Source organism: Heliangelus exortis, chromosome Z (assembly GCF_036169615.1).
Source record: "Heliangelus exortis chromosome Z, bHelExo1.hap1, whole genome shotgun sequence".
Lineage (NCBI taxonomy): Eukaryota > Metazoa > Chordata > Aves > Apodiformes > Trochilidae > Heliangelus > Heliangelus exortis.
The window spans coordinates 40,449,382-40,467,041 of NC_092454.1; the positions used below are offsets into that span (position 1 = coordinate 40,449,382).

Below are 17,660 nucleotides of genomic sequence, written 5' to 3' on the forward strand. Positions count from 1 at the left end.
TTTACTCTAGATCATAATAATCATAATGATCTCTTAACAATGAGACAGAATGCCTCCAAATTCAACGTTCATGTTAATGCCCGGACCTTCCACTTCTGCAACCCCCCTGAAATTTATGTAGAAGAAGCCCATGAAAGCTGACTCCAGAGTGCAAGTTCATAATTTCAAATGGTTGAAATGATGGTGGAAACATCACACAATTCCACTTTGTAAAAGAAAGTGCATAGCAGGTATAATATTATGTAGGCTCCAGCCTTCTTCTTTCAACTCAGCTGGTTGACCATTGTTAAATTTTATATACTTGCTAATTTCCAAACAAGTTCTCATTCATGGAATCATAGAATCATTGAGGTTGGAAAAGACCTCTAAGATCACCAAGTCTGTCAACCCAACACCACCAGCTAACTAAACTATGGCCTCAATTGCTATGTCCACAAGCTTTTGGAACACCTCCAGGGATGGTGACCCCACTGCCTGCCTAGGCAGCCTGTTCTAGTGCCTGACTGCTCTTTACATAAAGAAATTTTTCCTAATATCAAATCTGAAACTCCCATGAAGCAATTTCAGGCCATTTCCTCTTGTCCTACTGCCTGTTCTTACACAGAAGAGACCTCATTGCACACCTCCATACGGGTAGTTGTAGAGAGCAGGAAGGTCTCCTCTCAACCTCCTCTACTGAACAATCTGAATTGCCTCAGGTGCTCCAGACCGTTCAGCAGCTTCGTTGCCCTTGTTGGGACAGGCCCCAGCACCTCAATGTCCTTGGTGTAGTGAGGGGCCCCAAATCAAGCACAGTATTCGAGGGGCAGCCTCACCAGCAGGGAGCAGAGAGGAAAATTCACCTCCCCAGTCCTGCTGCCCATGCTCTTTCTATTGCAGGCCAGGATGCTCTTGGCCTTCTTGGCCACTTGGGTACACTGCTGGCTCATGTTCAGCTGGCTGCCAACCAGCACTCCCGGATCCTTCTCTGCCTTCTCTGCCAAGCAGCTTTCCAGCCACTCTTCCCAAGCCTGGTGTGTTACCTGCAGGTGTTCTGCCCAAAATGCAGCATCTGCACTTGGTCTTGGTTGAACCTCATACAGTTGATCTTGTCCCATCAATCCAACGTGTCTGGGTCCCTCTGCAGAGCCTTCCTACCTGCACCCAACTTGGTATCATCTGCAGACTTCCTGAGAGTGCCCTCAGTTCCCTGAAATCATTAGGGACAAGTCTGTCCCCAACGCTGAGCCCTGGGGAACTCCACCTGTGCCTGGCCACCAACTGGATTTTCCTCCATTCACCACAATTCTCTGGGCTCCGATGTCCAGGCAAATTTTAACCCAGTGAAGGGTACCACAGCTTAAGCTATGAGCCATCAGCTTTTCTGGGAGAATGCTGTGGGAAACATTCTCAAAACTTTTGCAGCTTTCATCTTCAGTTCCTGGGCAAATATTTTCTGCTAGTTTGGTTTGGTTTTTGGTTGTGTTCCGTTTTTTTTTTTTTTTTTTTTTTTTTGCTTGCTTGATTTGAGTTTGGATTTATTTTGTTTTTTTCAAGGTACAAACCCACTGTTGTTTAGTACAATTTTGATTTTCATTTTTCTTTTAAGAAAAATGGCCAACTTATACTGTAATTTATCCAGGTTTCTTTTTTCCACTTTTGCTGTCTTTTAACTCCCTTAACATAGAAAGTTTCCCTTAAGTTTTCTTATTACTCCCTCACACTTCATTCTGTTCCTTTGTCCATGTCCTGCTTTCTTTCTCATCTCAACAAATCCTCGTATCCTTAGAATAGATATCAGATCTAATCCAATGCCTTCCGACACTCCAGAGACACTGGTGCCTTCCAGCAGTAACACAGACAACGGACTCTATACATAGCATTTTATATACCTAAAATACCTATATTATACCTCCAGGGCACACAGAGGAAATACCCAAACATATTAACTGATAAAAGACCTGCAAGGAATGAAGTACATTGGCTGGATGGAAGAATAGAACAAATTGGTGGACACCTTGTAGATGTTGTGGATAGGGATACAGACATGGGTCACAATTGTTTCCAAATTGGTGCTTGCAGGTGATGCTTGGAAACGTTTGCAGATTTGCTTTTTCCTGTGCCAATATTTCAAATAAAGTTGATTATGAAGGTATCACAGTAGTCTATAGTAAACTTAACCATTCCACTGAAAGACTATGAGGAGACTAAGTATAGTCTTTGATTGTAATCCATTCTTATATTAGTGTACATAGTAAACTAGAGGTAGCTAAAAGGAAATAATATGAAATATGAGTCTTTTTTTGGGTGGTTTGGGTTTTTTTTTCAGTAATAGAAAATGAATCCAAATTCTCTGATAAATCTACAGACAACATAACATGCATTGAAACTGAAAGCTGAATGCTTTGTGTGTTTGTTTTAGTTATACAATAGCACATTAAACTGCACCTTTTTGACTGGAGAGCCCAATTCCATAGTGATCTGCATTAGAAAAAAAATCTCACAGGAGGTTTCCTTAGGTATTAGTAATACAGGTTTCAAGTTCAGGTCAGTAAAACTTCAGCAAAGTTGAGGGAATTATCTCAGGAATGAAACAGGGTTGCTATTTTGCTATTAATATTCGTAGAGTTTCCTTGCCCCTGAAGTGGGATTGCAGGGTACAGGGCAATATGGCCAAGTGAAATTAAGTTAGAGGTGGCTATATACTGGCAGAGCTGAAGTCTCTTTGGGGTTCAATTACTAGTTTTGAACAATAAAAAATTTCTACAACTACTAAAGACCTCTTTTTGGAAACTTGAGAAGAAATGGATGAAACAGGAATGTGACCCAGTCTTACAACAGTGAGTACAATAATACTATACACAAAAAGATTAATTCAATACTAATAAATACCTTCAGATATTTCCCCTACCATGGACTATTTCTGGGCAGTTTTTTTGCAAGCAGAAAAGTAATTGAGAGCTGCATGCTCCAGAGCCATTGCAAATGTGTGCAGATTTCAGCACTGAGGAAAAGTTAACCATATCAAACTAAAAGCACAAATAGAAAGCCCCCACTGTGAAAATAAAATCTTAAAATTGCTACTAAATGTAAGGAAATAATGTTTTTGAAGGTATTAACAAGGTGATCACAGAAGCTTTTTGCTCATCTGAATCTGACAGTTGGTAGAGTCTCAAGTACAGCCTAAGGAATGAAATTTTAAAAATTTTATCCCGAAATTCCGAAGAGCATGAGATTCTATTTGCAAACCAATCATGCCCACAGATCTGAAAGGAGTTTACAGCATGTAACAGAACTTACAGTGTAAAGAGAAAGAAGTTATATGGAAGACAAAAAAGAATGAAAGGAAGAAAGCATTTCATTGGGCATTACTTCCTTATATGGGTTTGTGCAGTTGATATATGATCTTAGTTGTGTGATAAAACAAAGATGAATAAAATGACCGGAATGAAACAGAGAGATTGCAAGAGGAGAACTTGACTAGAGGCACAGGAAAACTCAAGAAAAGACTCTGAAAAAAAAAAATCAATACAAAGAGTAGACTTATGGAAAGACTAGTACCCAAATGCAGAAAAAAAAGAACTACAATAATTTTTTCAACTGGGACACCTGTTTGCCATGTCTTGCATTGAAAGACTGACAGCCCCTCAGAAGAGTATTTGCTTCTTACGGGTTGTTATGAAGAGCAGAGTAGAGCCCTTATTCTACATCCAGCTTTGTGGCATGATACTTACAAAAGGAACTCTGTTTTTCAAATGAGTTTCTGAGCTCTGAGAACAAATTTGGCAATGATTAAGACTGCTGGTTTGCTGCCTTTTGTCCTAGTGCTTCGCAGCTGGCTGACCAGATGCATAACTGTAATCCAAAATATAAACTTTTTTTAATCTAAAAAAGTCATAAAGCTCTTGACTTACCTATGAGAACAGAGGTCCCTGGACTGACAGTCATTTTTGTTCCCAAAGGAGAGGTCAGCACAGAACGAGTGCTGGTCCCAGCACTGGAAAGCACGGCTGTCAAGTCTTCTAGGTAAGGAAGAGGTCGTGGAGGCTCTGGTAACGGATTGAGAGACTGAAGTAATGAGCAACATCATAGCAGAAAACATCTTAGGGACACAAAAAAACGACCACCAGCCATTGATGCATTATTTGTCATGTTGCAATATTGATAGTTCAGAGTGGCTGTCTAAGGAGCTCTGGGCAACTACTAAAGGTGTGCTTTGCCTTAGGTTGGGGAAGGCGCTACTGAAATTATACAATAACGTCTAGATCAGCACGATCACAAAACAGAAGTAATTCTGTCTGAAGGTTACCATGATATTCTAGTTCACCATTTCCATATGTGGCACATGGTATCAGGAGATGCAGTGGCTTAGAGGAAGCAGCATATTTATAGGGCACAGAAGCCAAATCAAATGTCAGCAATCAAGTCCTGATTAAATATTGTTATAACCCTGCCAAATCCCTAATTTAGAGATGAAGAGAATCAGTCTATGCTGAGACACACAGGATTAGAGTTCTTTACTAATCAAAAGGATACTTTAAAAATCAATTCTGTTGGCTACTACTTCCAATTCTGTTTGTCACAGGAACAGCAGTATATTTGATTCAAGTGAATGGTGGCTTCATCCCCTTTCAATTAGATCACAGAATACACTAAGCAAGTTTTCTATGACTGATCACATTCAGCACCAGTATTACAAGTCGTGGACATTTGAACTGTTTCTTTCCATCAAGGTGCTAAAAATACAATTTGTCTGCAAACAAAACCAGCTTGCATAACTCATGGTAAATTTCAATCTTTAAAAATGATGTAATTTATAAAGATCAGAAAAGGGTTTAAAGAGGGAGAAATGATGATGTGGGAGATTTATTTACAGTCTGTAACCCAGCTGATTTTCTTTCTTTCAGTTTTTTTAGACTGAGTTTCTAGAGCCAGGCTGGATTCACAGACAAATCACGGGAACATTCATAAAGTGTTTTTAGTATTGCCGGTGAAAAAAGAGAAAATGAGAACTCTCACTTTAAAACTTCCTCTGGAAGCTCCATCATCCATCAGCCCTTCTACTGATTGCTCAAGTCATGAAAGATGAGAGCTGTAATGGATGCTTTAATGGTGTTGCACTTATAAAAAGGGCTAGGTTTCAAAATCTGACACTTCATTATTGAATGTACAGAGGCATTTGCAAAGCCTGGCTAGATCATTCATCTGCCAGGTATAGAGAAATGATAGAAGATGAGTTCCTAGAAAAGAAACCCCCTCACAACACACCAAATTACAACCAGGTAACACTTCCATACATATTTCACAGCTGACATTTTCTTTTCAAATCACCCAGATTGGCTTTCTGTCTGTTGTTTGGAAACCCAAGCAAAAGTAAAGTTCACCCTTCACTGAACTTGGGAAGTTCAGTGAACTTGGGAAGCTTTTTAGAATCACAGTGGATTTATGGACCTGTTAGGTGTGAAAGAGGTCAGAATCCCACAACCTCACATGGAAAGGCTGCTCAGCAGAGGCAGAGCACCCAGGGAAAAAGGGCCATGATTCTTCTTTCAAGAGAGCCACTTAAAGATATGGTTAATAAATGGGGTTTTTTTTGGTATTTTTTTTAAGGTTGTATATCTAAAAGAATAAAATTTAGTATCTGAGGACAGGAAGACATAGTCCCTGTGCTTAGCCACTTTCTCCTTATCCACCTGCCTTTTACTGCACATTGTTTCAGGTAATGCTACCCAGAGAACAAGAGAAACCGATTTGCTTCATAGAACACAGCTGCCTGTATGTCAGCTCTTTTGATTGGTTCTGCAGGCTAGATGTGCCAGCAGCCACATCATTATTGCTGCAAATGCAAAATACCCTGGACCTACCAAGAACCAGCAGCTGGGAGCTTTCAGTTACCTCCCCACGAAGATTGGCTGCCTTGCAGGAGTACAAACCCTGATCCGACAGAGAAACATTTGTAATTAGCAGCAGCCCATCAGGCATGTGGTGAGCAGAGGGCAGCTTAACCTTGTTCTTAAACCAAGTAACTTCTGCTTCAGGAACACCTGGAAAAACATTGATGAAACATAATACAAGTAAGATACAGTGGTTGGTAAACAGTGTTATGGTTGCTACAGATAAAATTGTTAAGATAGAACAATTAGAACAAGGTTTTAATATGACTTCTGTGTGACATATTTTTTTTCCATTCAGAAGTGTTTAGTCAACTCTTTCACACTCCCTTCCTATATATCTCTTACCTCCCACTGAGATAGGGCAGAAGAGTTAAAATCGAATTGAAGTCGTCCCTTTCAGTGTCCTAGGATTGTACATGTGAGCTCTGACTCATCAGCCTGAAAAGCAAGCCTCTGTTGGATCAAATCAAGGGCTAATCTAGCCTAGTACCTTGTCTCTGGAAGAAGCTACAAGCTGGTACTTCTGCCAGACTCCCACTAGTTTCATCTCAGAAACTTTCTGAGCCAGAAGTGAGTAGTTCCTGTGAAGTTAGAAGCCCTCCATGGACTTCTGTTAATTCACCCAATCTTCCTTTTTGAGATAAGGCAAACAATTAGCATTAGTGTCTGCAGAAAAGCATCTTCCCTGGTCTCACCAGGAGTCTTGATTATTACCAATACATAACCCAATGCAGGAAGAACGTCCTCTTTCTGTGTGCTTGGATCTAAGGTCCAGTTTTCTCTGTTCGGTATGTTGTTGTAAAAATTTGTTCTTAATTGTAGCTTGCAAGACAATTGGTCTTGCACTTGATAGTACCTTCATGGCATAAGGATTTCTACCTCAATTTAAATGCATACCCGATCAGGTAATTAAGTGTTCCTGACTACTACACCACTGGTTTATGCAAAATGGCATTGGAATTCTCAGTGGATAGGACAGACCTAGGGAGCTGATCCTGTGAAGAAATTACATTTTCTGGACCCATGGCTGAAAGGAGTAGCACATCACTAACCCTGCTATCTGCTGGAGTGCATGCTCTCCCATTTGGGGCACCCTCTGTAGGTGGGAAGCACTTAATCTCATTCACATGAACAGTCAGTTTTCTTGTGTCTTCTGTGGATTAAAAGCAATAGTACAGGCTGTTGTTCTTAAGTATCTTCTGTGCACCTAAATCCTTCCCTGCTTTATGTCACAGCAACATGTTCCTCTGCCTTTTGGCAGTACTTATCTGATTAAGCCTCCACATCAAAAACCAAAACCCCATCTGCCAGCTAGGTGACCCTGACTTCAGAAATACCTCACATAGGCTGTGATCACTGAGTGTGAGCAACCATTTGTCTGTGTTTGTAGTGCCTGGCTGACCGCAGATGCCTTGACAAGCATGTGCAGGTGGAAGTGGGAAGGAGAGATTTCCCTATTCTTCCACATCAAAGCATTGCAGAATTTTTTTTCCACCTATTCCAGAGTCACCTGGTGATTTTGCCAAGACATCTGGAATGAGTATGGCAGCCAGGAAGGAAAGCTGAATCATTATAAGTAGAGGGTCTCATCCACATTCAGGAAGAAGCAGGAAGCAGTCTGTAAAATACTGCAGTGTTTTTCCCACCTTCCTCTGAGGCTGAATAGCAATGCTAATCTGGACCCTTCGTGACGTTCAAGAACTAATCATTCTTATCTATAACGATGTTCTCCAAAGGCTCACTATTATTTCTGCTGCTACAACTCAGCTTTTTAAAAAACATAGGCTGTTGGCCTGTTTTGCCTGTGCTGGGATAGGACCAGCACACAGCTCTCCATGTGGCTGCTACTCTTTGACCTTTGTGGCATGGGTGGACCAAACACCACTTAAAACCTCACTCTGATTTTTCCAGGGCAACCAGGCAGAGTCCTCAGGGGATTTCAGACAGCTGATGGATAGCAAACAACCCCAGTCCTTGAGGTTATTCAAGCCTGTGTGCTTATAGTGTCTCCAACATGGGGAAAGAAGTTTGAGTGTTGAGCTCTGGAGAGCAAAGGAGAGAAAATGGAGACTCTCCCAGCTTTCTAGTCTCTGGGGTAGAAAAACACTCACATCACAAACCTGTCCTCCCAGTGCCACACTAGTGAAGGGATGATTCACTCTTGTGCAGTCTCTAAACGGTTTGAAGTGCACAAATTTTCCCATATGGCAAACCGAGGCATGGAAATACCAAGGAATGTACAATTCGGAAATAAACAGTCACAACGTAATAAAATTATAAAGCTTTCTCCAGTTCCAACTAGATCTCATTTTTGCTTTGAAGCCTAAAAGTAGATAGAGCTTTCAAGTTTTTATTGAAAAGAAAGGAAGGCAAATGCAAATAGTGGGAGAAAAGGAAGTCTCAGGAGTGCTGAGAAGGTTAAAGAAGAAGAGAAAGGTACAAGGAGGACTTCATATGATCCCAGTCCTCAAGATTGGGGACTAAAATAGAATAAATAAATAATACAGAGAGACAGAGAAAACTAATTTGTTTCCTGCAGACAGTCTTAGTCCAGAAAGGCAGATTCCTCTTGCACACACTTCACTAGCAGAAAAAGCAACAAGGGGTTAAAGGTAAGCCCTCTTACTGTTGAAGTATTACTGTTGAGTCTAGAAGAGGTGCAGGAAATGTCCAGCAGCTCTCCAAAAAAAATTTTTTTGGACTGCTACTCTGCAACATGTGTCCTTCCTCTGTACTTGATGCTAAATTTCAACACAGGTTATTTGAAGCCAACTTGCACAGCTGTTCCTGCAGCTGTTTAAGGAAGACAAGCGGTACATGTATATAAGCAGCAGCTTCATTTTCGCTTGTGCTTCCACCTTTAGCGACACTTAAAAGCCTCAAGGCACGAACAGGCATGAGAAAACACCTATGTTTGCGCAGCATTGCCACAAGGGGTAGCAAGAGCATCGCTTGTTGAGTAGCTGTGAACGGGGACAGGGGGCTGAGTATTATTCATCGTGCAGAAGCAATCGCAGGAAGTCTGGGCGGTGCCAGCTGGCATCAAAAGTTACTTTGTTGGGCAGACAAGGCTTTAGGAGGTAAATAGTTACCCAAGTCTATTTTTCTTCAGCTTTCCCCTCCATTACTGAGCATGTGTCCAGCATAATCTCCTGGATGCATGCGGAACTGTGCATAGCAGTCAAGATAATTTTGCTAAACCAGGAGGTTTTGGGGAAAGGAATCTAGTTGCGGTGACTTGTTTCCAGTGCCACAGTATTCTCAAAATAGTAAGTTGCATGTCAGAATGTGGTGGGTCAGCCAAATACAGGTCATAAAGAAAGGTAAGAACTAGCAAAATACAACCTGCAGCATTATAGATGAAAGAGAGTTGAAAAAGCTGCAAGCTGAAACATGAGAGTGAGAAGGATATATAAAGCAAGATGGTAGTATATTTAAGTCACTCTTTCAACCCTGTTCTGATTCACTGGTGACTAATAGTATATGACAGTTTTCAGGCACATGCCTTCTCTTAGATAGCTGAAGGATACCATGGAGAAACACTAAGAACTGTGATCCCCTCCTGTAGTTTTCTGGTGCCATTAAAGAAAAAAAAAAAAAAGAATCCCATATCAATTTTCTTAAGACACCATATTTTTCTTGCTGGTACCAATAAAAGAAAGACAATTTCTATGTTAAGAACTAATGAAAGTTTGCTTGGGTCCTAGGAAAAGCTTGCAGTTTCACTCAGATGCATTTGGAGACTCCAGTTTAGTGAAATATGCCTCAGAAATTTATAGCCAAAGGCACCAGCATGGGAGACCATGGAATTTCTCACCTGCGACCTGGCAGCTAATGGTAACATTTGCTTTCTGGATTGTTTTCACAGTGCTCCCAATATCAACAGTGACAGCAGGTGATTCAGTATTGATCACAGTAGCTCTTGATGCCTTTATCAGTGGCTTTCCTGTATAAAAGAAGCACCACAGGTTATCAGATCAAGCACACTGGACTCACATGGGATAGATGGCCTCAACTCTCTGTGTGAAAGTACCTATACAGGAGAGATGGGTAAGGGAAAATTCTGGTGTATGAGGCCACCAGCTCCTCATACACCCTGGAAAAGCCAGGGAAAAGCATACCTTGAGCAGAGACAGAATAGCACTATATTGTTACCGACACACATGAGAACCAGCTGAATCAATAAACACCAGTACAATTGGAGCTGCAGCAAGATGTTTGCCTCGCATTGCAACCAAAATACCACTCTCTGTCAAAGGCCAAACATAGGAAAAACAAACCTGATAACTACAGGCACATTAATAGTGCAAAGGGTTCACAGCAATGTGCAAGCTGTTGCTACATGTTGATTGTCTTTCTTTAACCTACAGTGGGAACGTTGGGATTGGGAAGCCCAGAAAATAACCACAAAGTTTTCCCATAATGGCCAGTGGACAAAAGATGAGGGACATAAGCACTTGTCAGATAATCTGTTTTATCTAAAGCCTGTAGTAACAGTGTTATGCATTAACACTGACAATCACTGAAAAATGCAGCTGCTCTCTCTGCCTGAAACCTTTTCCAGTTGTTTTCAGTGTGCTCCAACATTGGTGACAGTGAGCATGTTGAGTGAAGGTGTTCCCTTGTTGTTATTCCTGTCTGTGTGGGATTAGCTATGGAGTTGTCCACCAGCTCAAGGAGCCTTCTGCAGCTCCTTTCCTTGAGCACTGTAAAGGTCTGCCTACATGACACAAAAAAGTTAAAAAATATTTGGGCTCAGCTCTGAGAGAGGGGAGGGAAGTAGCAAAGATGGCAGAGCTCAGTTAAGGCGGCCCCCTGTCCCAGCCAAAATGTTGGCAGGAAGGGCAGAACATGACAACATCACTTTAAATGATATGAGTCTTGGGTGGTATTGACTCAGTGTCTTGTTTTCAAAATCATCGTTATCCAAAAGTCTATGAACTCAGGGGTTTTTTGCTCTTTAAATCAATGGTCAGAAACAAAGCAGTTTTCAATATCACCATAAGACTCCAGAAACTGCCTTTTAGACTAATGTCTATCACTGGCTTCATTTGTGTGTTTATCTGAAGATGACTAAGGGAAAAAAGATGGAGGAGAGAAAAAAAAATTTGGTTTAATTGAGTTCATTAAGAGATCTACAAATTGCTCCAAATAGTTTTATTTCCAGGGCTTTTAGAATACGCCATTCATCTGAAATTCCTGTCATATCGGTTTTGGTGGATTTAATGCCTAAGAAAACCAAAGTAAAGTATACATTTTGTTGTTGAAATATCTCTGACAGTTTGATGTTTTGTGGTAAAGCCTAAAGAAAAGATAGACAAATTCTTCAATTATCTATCAGTGTTTTATTTTCTTGATTGCTTCCCATGATCTGATCAGAAGATCAAAAAATCTGTTATCTTTTCAAACCACCTATTACTAGCAAACCATTAAGAAAAATGGAAGCATATTCCACTGTCTTGTTTTCCATATATGTTAAAACTAATCAGAAAATTCTTCAATGAGATAAGCTTTCAGCCCCCCTCCTGATCTCTCTAGAGATGGTCTCAGCTTTCCAATTTTTTTTAAGAGCATACTACTGTTATGCAAAAAAATTGTTCTGCTCTAAAAACTTCTCAGTATCTCATTTTGATATTTATGCCCTCATTTTATAAGATGTTCAACACTTTGGCTTCCCATGCTACATATATTCCTAATGCTCAGTTTATTTTTCTATAGTTTCACACAAAACTGTCTCCATAAATTATGTTGTACAAAGACTATGACTTCTAAGCTCATTGAGGCAAATTGGACAGAAAAGCAGTTTTGACTGATCATTTTTTTAACCTCATGTTTGGCTTCTTGCTGATGCAACACAAGAGGTTTACTATGGAGTTCCTCCTTATGAAATACTGTACTGCCTCAGCAGCAGTACCACTGCCCCACTGCCTGGCATATATTTGATCTGCTGTAGTGGAAAAAGAATCAGTCTCTTTGTTTTTGCCTACATACAATAAGTGGCTCTGATGCAGATTGTCTCTTTGCACCCTGGGGGATTCAGCTGTTCTCCTTCTGAGAGACAGACCAGGTCTCTTTTGATCTGTTTTTACTGATGATCAGAGCTTCAGTGCTGACCATTATTTCATTCTTAGATTTTATGTTCCTGTTACCCAAATATTCTCTGTGTTTGGTGTAAAAACCGTATGCTCATCAACAGCTATTCCTTCCTCTAACCATATGTGGATACACTGGCAGCTGATGGTCGCACAGTGAATGCCTCCAAATGCTTTCACGTTCTCAATGAGTGAAACGGAGAGCTCAAAAGCAATAAGGTTTTTCACATTTCTAATGTGTTTCCTTTTGCCTCTGTGATAAGCAGCCTCCTCTCTCTGCCTCATCACAGTCCTTAGCTGTCTCTCCCATGTCTCTTTACCTTACTCAACAGCTCCCCATCATATTTGCTGCTCTGTCGTTCTGCTAGTTCTGATGTGGTTTTGGGGCTGCGGACATCACCTACCAAAGAACCTTAGAACAGAATTAGTGCATTGTCTCCCATTTCCCTTGGCTTTTAATTGGGTTAGTTTTCTTTGGCCATGAAATCTAAATTAACAAAGGACTTACAGTTTCCTTTAGAACTCAACTGTTACCATAGAGAGTGAACTATTACCTGCTAGAGTGACAGCAATGGAGACAGAGTCAGATCCCAAGGCATTGGATGCATTGCAAGCATAGAAACCCACATCAGCTTCTACAGGTGCTAGAATTTGCAAGGAGTCATCTGGTTGAAGGAGCATCCTGGAGTAAAGCAGAAAGAAAGATGTTAAAGTCTCCTAGTTTGTGTGAACATGAATATATTTACCGATATTTTTTTCAGGTATAGGTAATTTTTTTTTTAACAGTTCTGGCCTTTAGGTTGTATTTTAAAAATCTATTAAGAAATTCAAAGTTTTATGTTGAGACTGTGAGATGCTATTATTTAACTTAAATTTTAGTCTCATTCCCAATTCTTCTACTGCTGATGTGTGTGTTAGAGTAAGACTGCTGAGTACCTAGGACATCTGCTTACGGTTTATAAAAACTCCTTCTCTGCTGTGTCACATCCTGTATGATGTTAAATGAGTTGACCAGCCTCCCTGCCTCTCTGTTCTGCAAGGTAGGAGTAGCAACAGTAAGGAAAAGGCCAAATTACTGCAAGGGAAAGATTGAAATACCTGTTGAAGCAGCATGAGAAGAAGTGAAGTGACTTACAAAGTGTCAAAGCCTGAAACAGGCTCCAAATTCTTTGATTGTTGAGCAGTTTGTACAAACTCAGCAGTCTCACTACTCTCCTAATAGTCAGCGAGGGCAGGAATGAACAGTCAGCTGCTTAGGCTGAACCAAATGTTTCTTTCCTCTGCCAGTAAGAAGAGCCTACCATGGTTTTAATGTGTTTACCATGGTTAAACAAGATGAATATGGCCTTATAAACTGCTTCTCCCCACAATGTGTTTTTGCAGTGGTATAATTCCATTAGGTCCTGCTGTATACCTGTTTAAGCAAGAGTTCACTCCATGGCTTATGTTATCAATGCTTATGTTCCCTAATTTTTTAGCACAGTGTATTTCATGATTATTGTTCCTTTCTCATAATATTTTTGCTGAAACTGTTGAAAAAAGTTAATGATAAATTATTTTTCTCATTATCAACTCTCAGCAGCTGCTGTACATAAACTCTTAGTTGAGGCTGTGATTGACAGTGACAAAGGTGAAAGTAAGGGAGGGATACACCTATAAAACACATGCAGTAAAAGTCTGCTCACTGATCCTGGGACTGACAAATTTCTTTTCACTTCCACCCCTGAAATGAAGAATGTTGTCTCATGACCAAAAGCAGCAGATACTTGATCTTGCACAACACTGTGGGTGGTAGATCTCAAAAAACCCCAACAGATTAGGGACACCCATTCCTATTATATATAAGAAAAAACATCCAGAGTTAAAATTCTTCTTTGGCCCTTCTTTGAATAATAATAATATTAAATTATTTAAGGAAAGAGCTGCCTTTTGGCAACCAAACTTTGCAAATGCCTAGAAAAATGCACATTTGTGAAACAAACATTAATAATTTTTTAAACTGCATCTTTGCTTGCACAGCAAACATCCTCAATAGTTGAAATAAATGCCTCTCCAGTTCTGCTTTCAAGGATCTTTTCTTTCTTAGTCATAAATAGGGCAGACTTCTATTTAGCCATTAAGAGTTCCAGTAACTAAAAAACTTGTTTTCTTCAAAAACTAGTGATAGTACATATAATCTATCAGTATCTCCTACCTATTTTTTTAGTTTAACACTGACTGGTCCAATGTCTACATGGAATTCATGAGAGCTTCAAATTTTTTCCTGAATTCTACTAGCATATGATACTTAAAAGTTATGAATGATTTGCCTGCATGTGTGCAAATATAGTATGTGACATAGGCTGATCTGTCAGTCCTACATCAAGCTAACTTTACAGCCTCCTAAAAAAAGTTACTAGACTTTTTCTGTCAGCTTCAGGCTGAGGAAAGAGCTTGTTTAATATCACACTTGTAAAACACAAGGGATCACAATTTGATTATTGTTAATAAACTCTGTTGACTTTTATCGCTGTCAGTTTAACTCACAAAGATCCAGCATAAATGTTTTCAGAAACAGAAACAGGCCAGGTAGGCAATGGCCTTTAAAAAAAATAAACTCCAAGCCAGCTCCATCTTCCCACTTTTTTAACCCAAGTTTTAAGGTCCTTCTTTAGAAAAAAAGCTAATGTCCTCTTCTGTTCAATAATGCTTTGTGTTATTTGTGTGTCACAACTTGGCATAACTGATTTTCTTGAAAGCAGATCTTTTATTATCCCTTTTTAAAATAGAATTATTTTGGCTAGATTCCCTATTTGCTTGTAGCTTGCTACTTTTTATAGGTATTGAGTTGCTTGTTCATAGTGAAAAAAATACCAGCTGTAGCTCTCTGTATCAGCAGTATGTCTTCAAAATGTCATTTATGGCCTTAAAATAATACAGCTTAATGTTTAGCCAGTCTGATCTCAATTGTTCCACACTGCATTGTCTCCAAGACAAAATGCATTTTACAGGACCTGTAGCAGTCCTTAACTCAGAGGGCACCTCTCAAGCATGTAACTCTGTATCACCTACTATTTACTTACTATTTGCTTCATGTCTATGCATATAAAACACTTCTGGTTTAGAAAAGTTGAATTATTAAGCACTGGTGGGTCGCCAGTGGGTGAAAACTACAGCATACTTGGGAGGTTTACTAAAAAATACATAAATCCCTCAAAGAATCTTCACTTGTAAAATTGATTCCTAAGGAAGTTAATCTAAATTTTATTTGAAATAAAGAATTTTCCATCATTTACAGATGTCTCCAGACTTTGGTATAGATACTACCAGGCTCTAAAACTCCATCCATAACCCAAGCTGGTGTTAACCTGACACTTCAGACTAAGGAGAGAGCACGGACACTCATGTTAAATATGCACTCAGAGTGGATACACAGACTCAAGTTAAGGATTTTTACTGGAACCACAGAGATATTTTTGAGTCCCATGTTTTCATTACAGTGCACAACTGAAAACCTACACTTTTTCGTGGCCTGTGTTATGTTTTTGTGTCAGTACCTAGAGTACAGCTAAAGAAATTACTTTTTGCAAGTGGAGCTATGTAGTAGAAGACATAAATACTTTTAGGTGGATGGCACAGCTCACGGAAGGATGCCATGGGAACAGAGCCATTCATTGCTACATCTTTGGTCCAGGCAAAATTCACAAACACAATGCATGAAAGTGACTGCCTTTATCTGAGAATTTAGTAATACACAATACAGATACCCATTGTCCAACCTAAAACCAGCTGCCTGTACTCTAAAAATAACAATAAAAGCAGATACAAACAGAATCTACATATACTCGCTAGGGAATGAGCAGAGGGACTTGAGCACAAGTCTCTAACCTTCCCCAGAAAAACTGCCTCTATTTGACAGCAGCACAGGCAGGCCTATCTATATGAATTTCTCATTCCCATTAGGACACAGGTGGGCTGGAAAACTGGTTTCTCATCTCCACACAGTGGCTGGCAAAGTGTGAGGACCAGCTGCAGAGCTGACAGGCAGCTCAGGCATACAAAACACCAGTGCATGCAGATGGCCTTGCAGTTAGCATCAGGACACTCTGAGACTGCTTGAGCTGTGGCTTTCGTTTACACAGCTGACTGGCAGCCAGCAAGAGCATCCTGAGCCAAATCCAGAACACTGCTGTGAAGAACCCAGCAAAACATCAACAGCTATATTTTTATATGCACCATGATTTCTAGACTTCCATTAACTCCAAAGTTAGAGCTGAGTATCTCTGAAGTCTGGAGCACTGCTTCTTTCCTCCCCCAGTCACCAGCGTGGAGGAACCATAGTGATGAGTACAGAAGGAAGTTCATAATATGAAAGTTGCTTCAGCCTTTAAAGAAGAATTGTCAATTAATAACACTACTAAACTGGCAAACAAACAGTATTTTTCTGAGTTTTTGGTACAGAAATTTTGAACACACATATTTGCATGGCAATTCAAAAATCAACACAGCATTTAATGCTATTTCAGCCAAATTGACTGAAAACAAAACCAAAACCGAACCCAAAACCAAAACAGGTTGAAAGACACTGTAATTAAAAAAAAAAATCCTAAATAATATTTCAGATATTGTAATACTTTTTTATTGTTATTCAAATGAATCTACCTCTTGCTACACCATGACTGCTTATATAGGGTAAGATGAAATTTTAATTTTCTCAAGAATGTAGTGTACAGCGTTAACTAGATGTGGAATTTATGTAACCTTCACTACCTTTCAAGAATACCTAAGAAATCATGGTCATTTCAAGTAGAGAAAGAAAAAAAAGTCCCTTAATAGTACAGTTCCAGAAGCATATAACCACTGGCAATGAAAATCTACATGTGAGCTTTTGGGGGGGGGCATAAAAACATTTCCACAGGAGTAAGGCCAAAAAAAGGGATACATTTGCAAGCCTTGATTAGTACTGCCTGCAATTTCTGCAAGGGATACATTCTTCCTCTTCATATCTGACACCCCCCTCCGGTCCCCCTTCCAAAAGTTACATCATTTTGTGTAAAACCTCATGTAGTTACGAGGCTTCACACACAGAAAAGGGAGACGAGAACCAGGAAATTCAGTACATTAGAGAAAGCAACAATTTTGGAGTAATCCAATTGCAAAAGTGAGAAAAGTGCTAATAAACTAATTGCTTGAATTAGTTTATTAAGTAACTAACTATGCAGAAGGAGCAATTGAAACTAAATCAAGACATTACTGGATGATCCACAGACACCATACTGATATTCATTTTTGAGTATTTCTCTTATGACTAAATTCAGATATTTTAACTGAGGTCAGTATCTTGTGCAGAAAGAGCTGCTAGTAGATCCCTAAACTGCTTTGTTGTACTGTGCTCTTTAATATAACTGCTTCTTACAGATGTACATGTCCTTACATACCACTTGCCCACACAACATGACCAAAACATAAAATCTGAAGTATACACATGAGAAAATATATGTTATCAACACAGCTAAGCACTGAAAAGAATCTCTTTTTGTGTGATCTTCCACACAAATGGATTATGTGGAATGATAGAGAGGCAGGTAAAGGCCGCCTGAAGGAAAAGCATCATTATTTCTGTGTTACACTGATAAATGAATTTTGTTACTGAGTTCTAAGGCTACACCAGGGGACAGCACACTGGATTTTGAACAGATGGGGATTCACCAGTTCA

The 17,660-nt window shown here is 39.7% G+C and overlaps 1 protein-coding gene across 5 annotated transcripts in view; it reads right to left on the reverse strand.

Annotated features, from left to right (window-relative positions):
* ADAMTSL1 (ADAMTS like 1) overlaps positions 1 to 17,660 on the reverse strand; it is a 405,610-nt gene that overhangs the window by 14,667 nt on the left and 373,283 nt on the right. For all 5 annotated transcript variants that reach the window (XM_071730006.1, XM_071730003.1, XM_071730005.1 and 2 more), the window contains 4 exons: positions 12,520 to 12,647; positions 9,691 to 9,819; positions 5,844 to 6,023; positions 3,894 to 4,028 (listed from right to left, as the gene is read on the reverse strand). In XM_071730006.1, the coding sequence (XP_071586107.1) occupies positions 3,894 to 4,028; positions 5,844 to 6,023; positions 9,691 to 9,819; positions 12,520 to 12,647 (572 nt within the window). The remainder of the gene's footprint in view (positions 1 to 3,893; positions 4,029 to 5,843; positions 6,024 to 9,690; positions 9,820 to 12,519; positions 12,648 to 17,660) is intronic.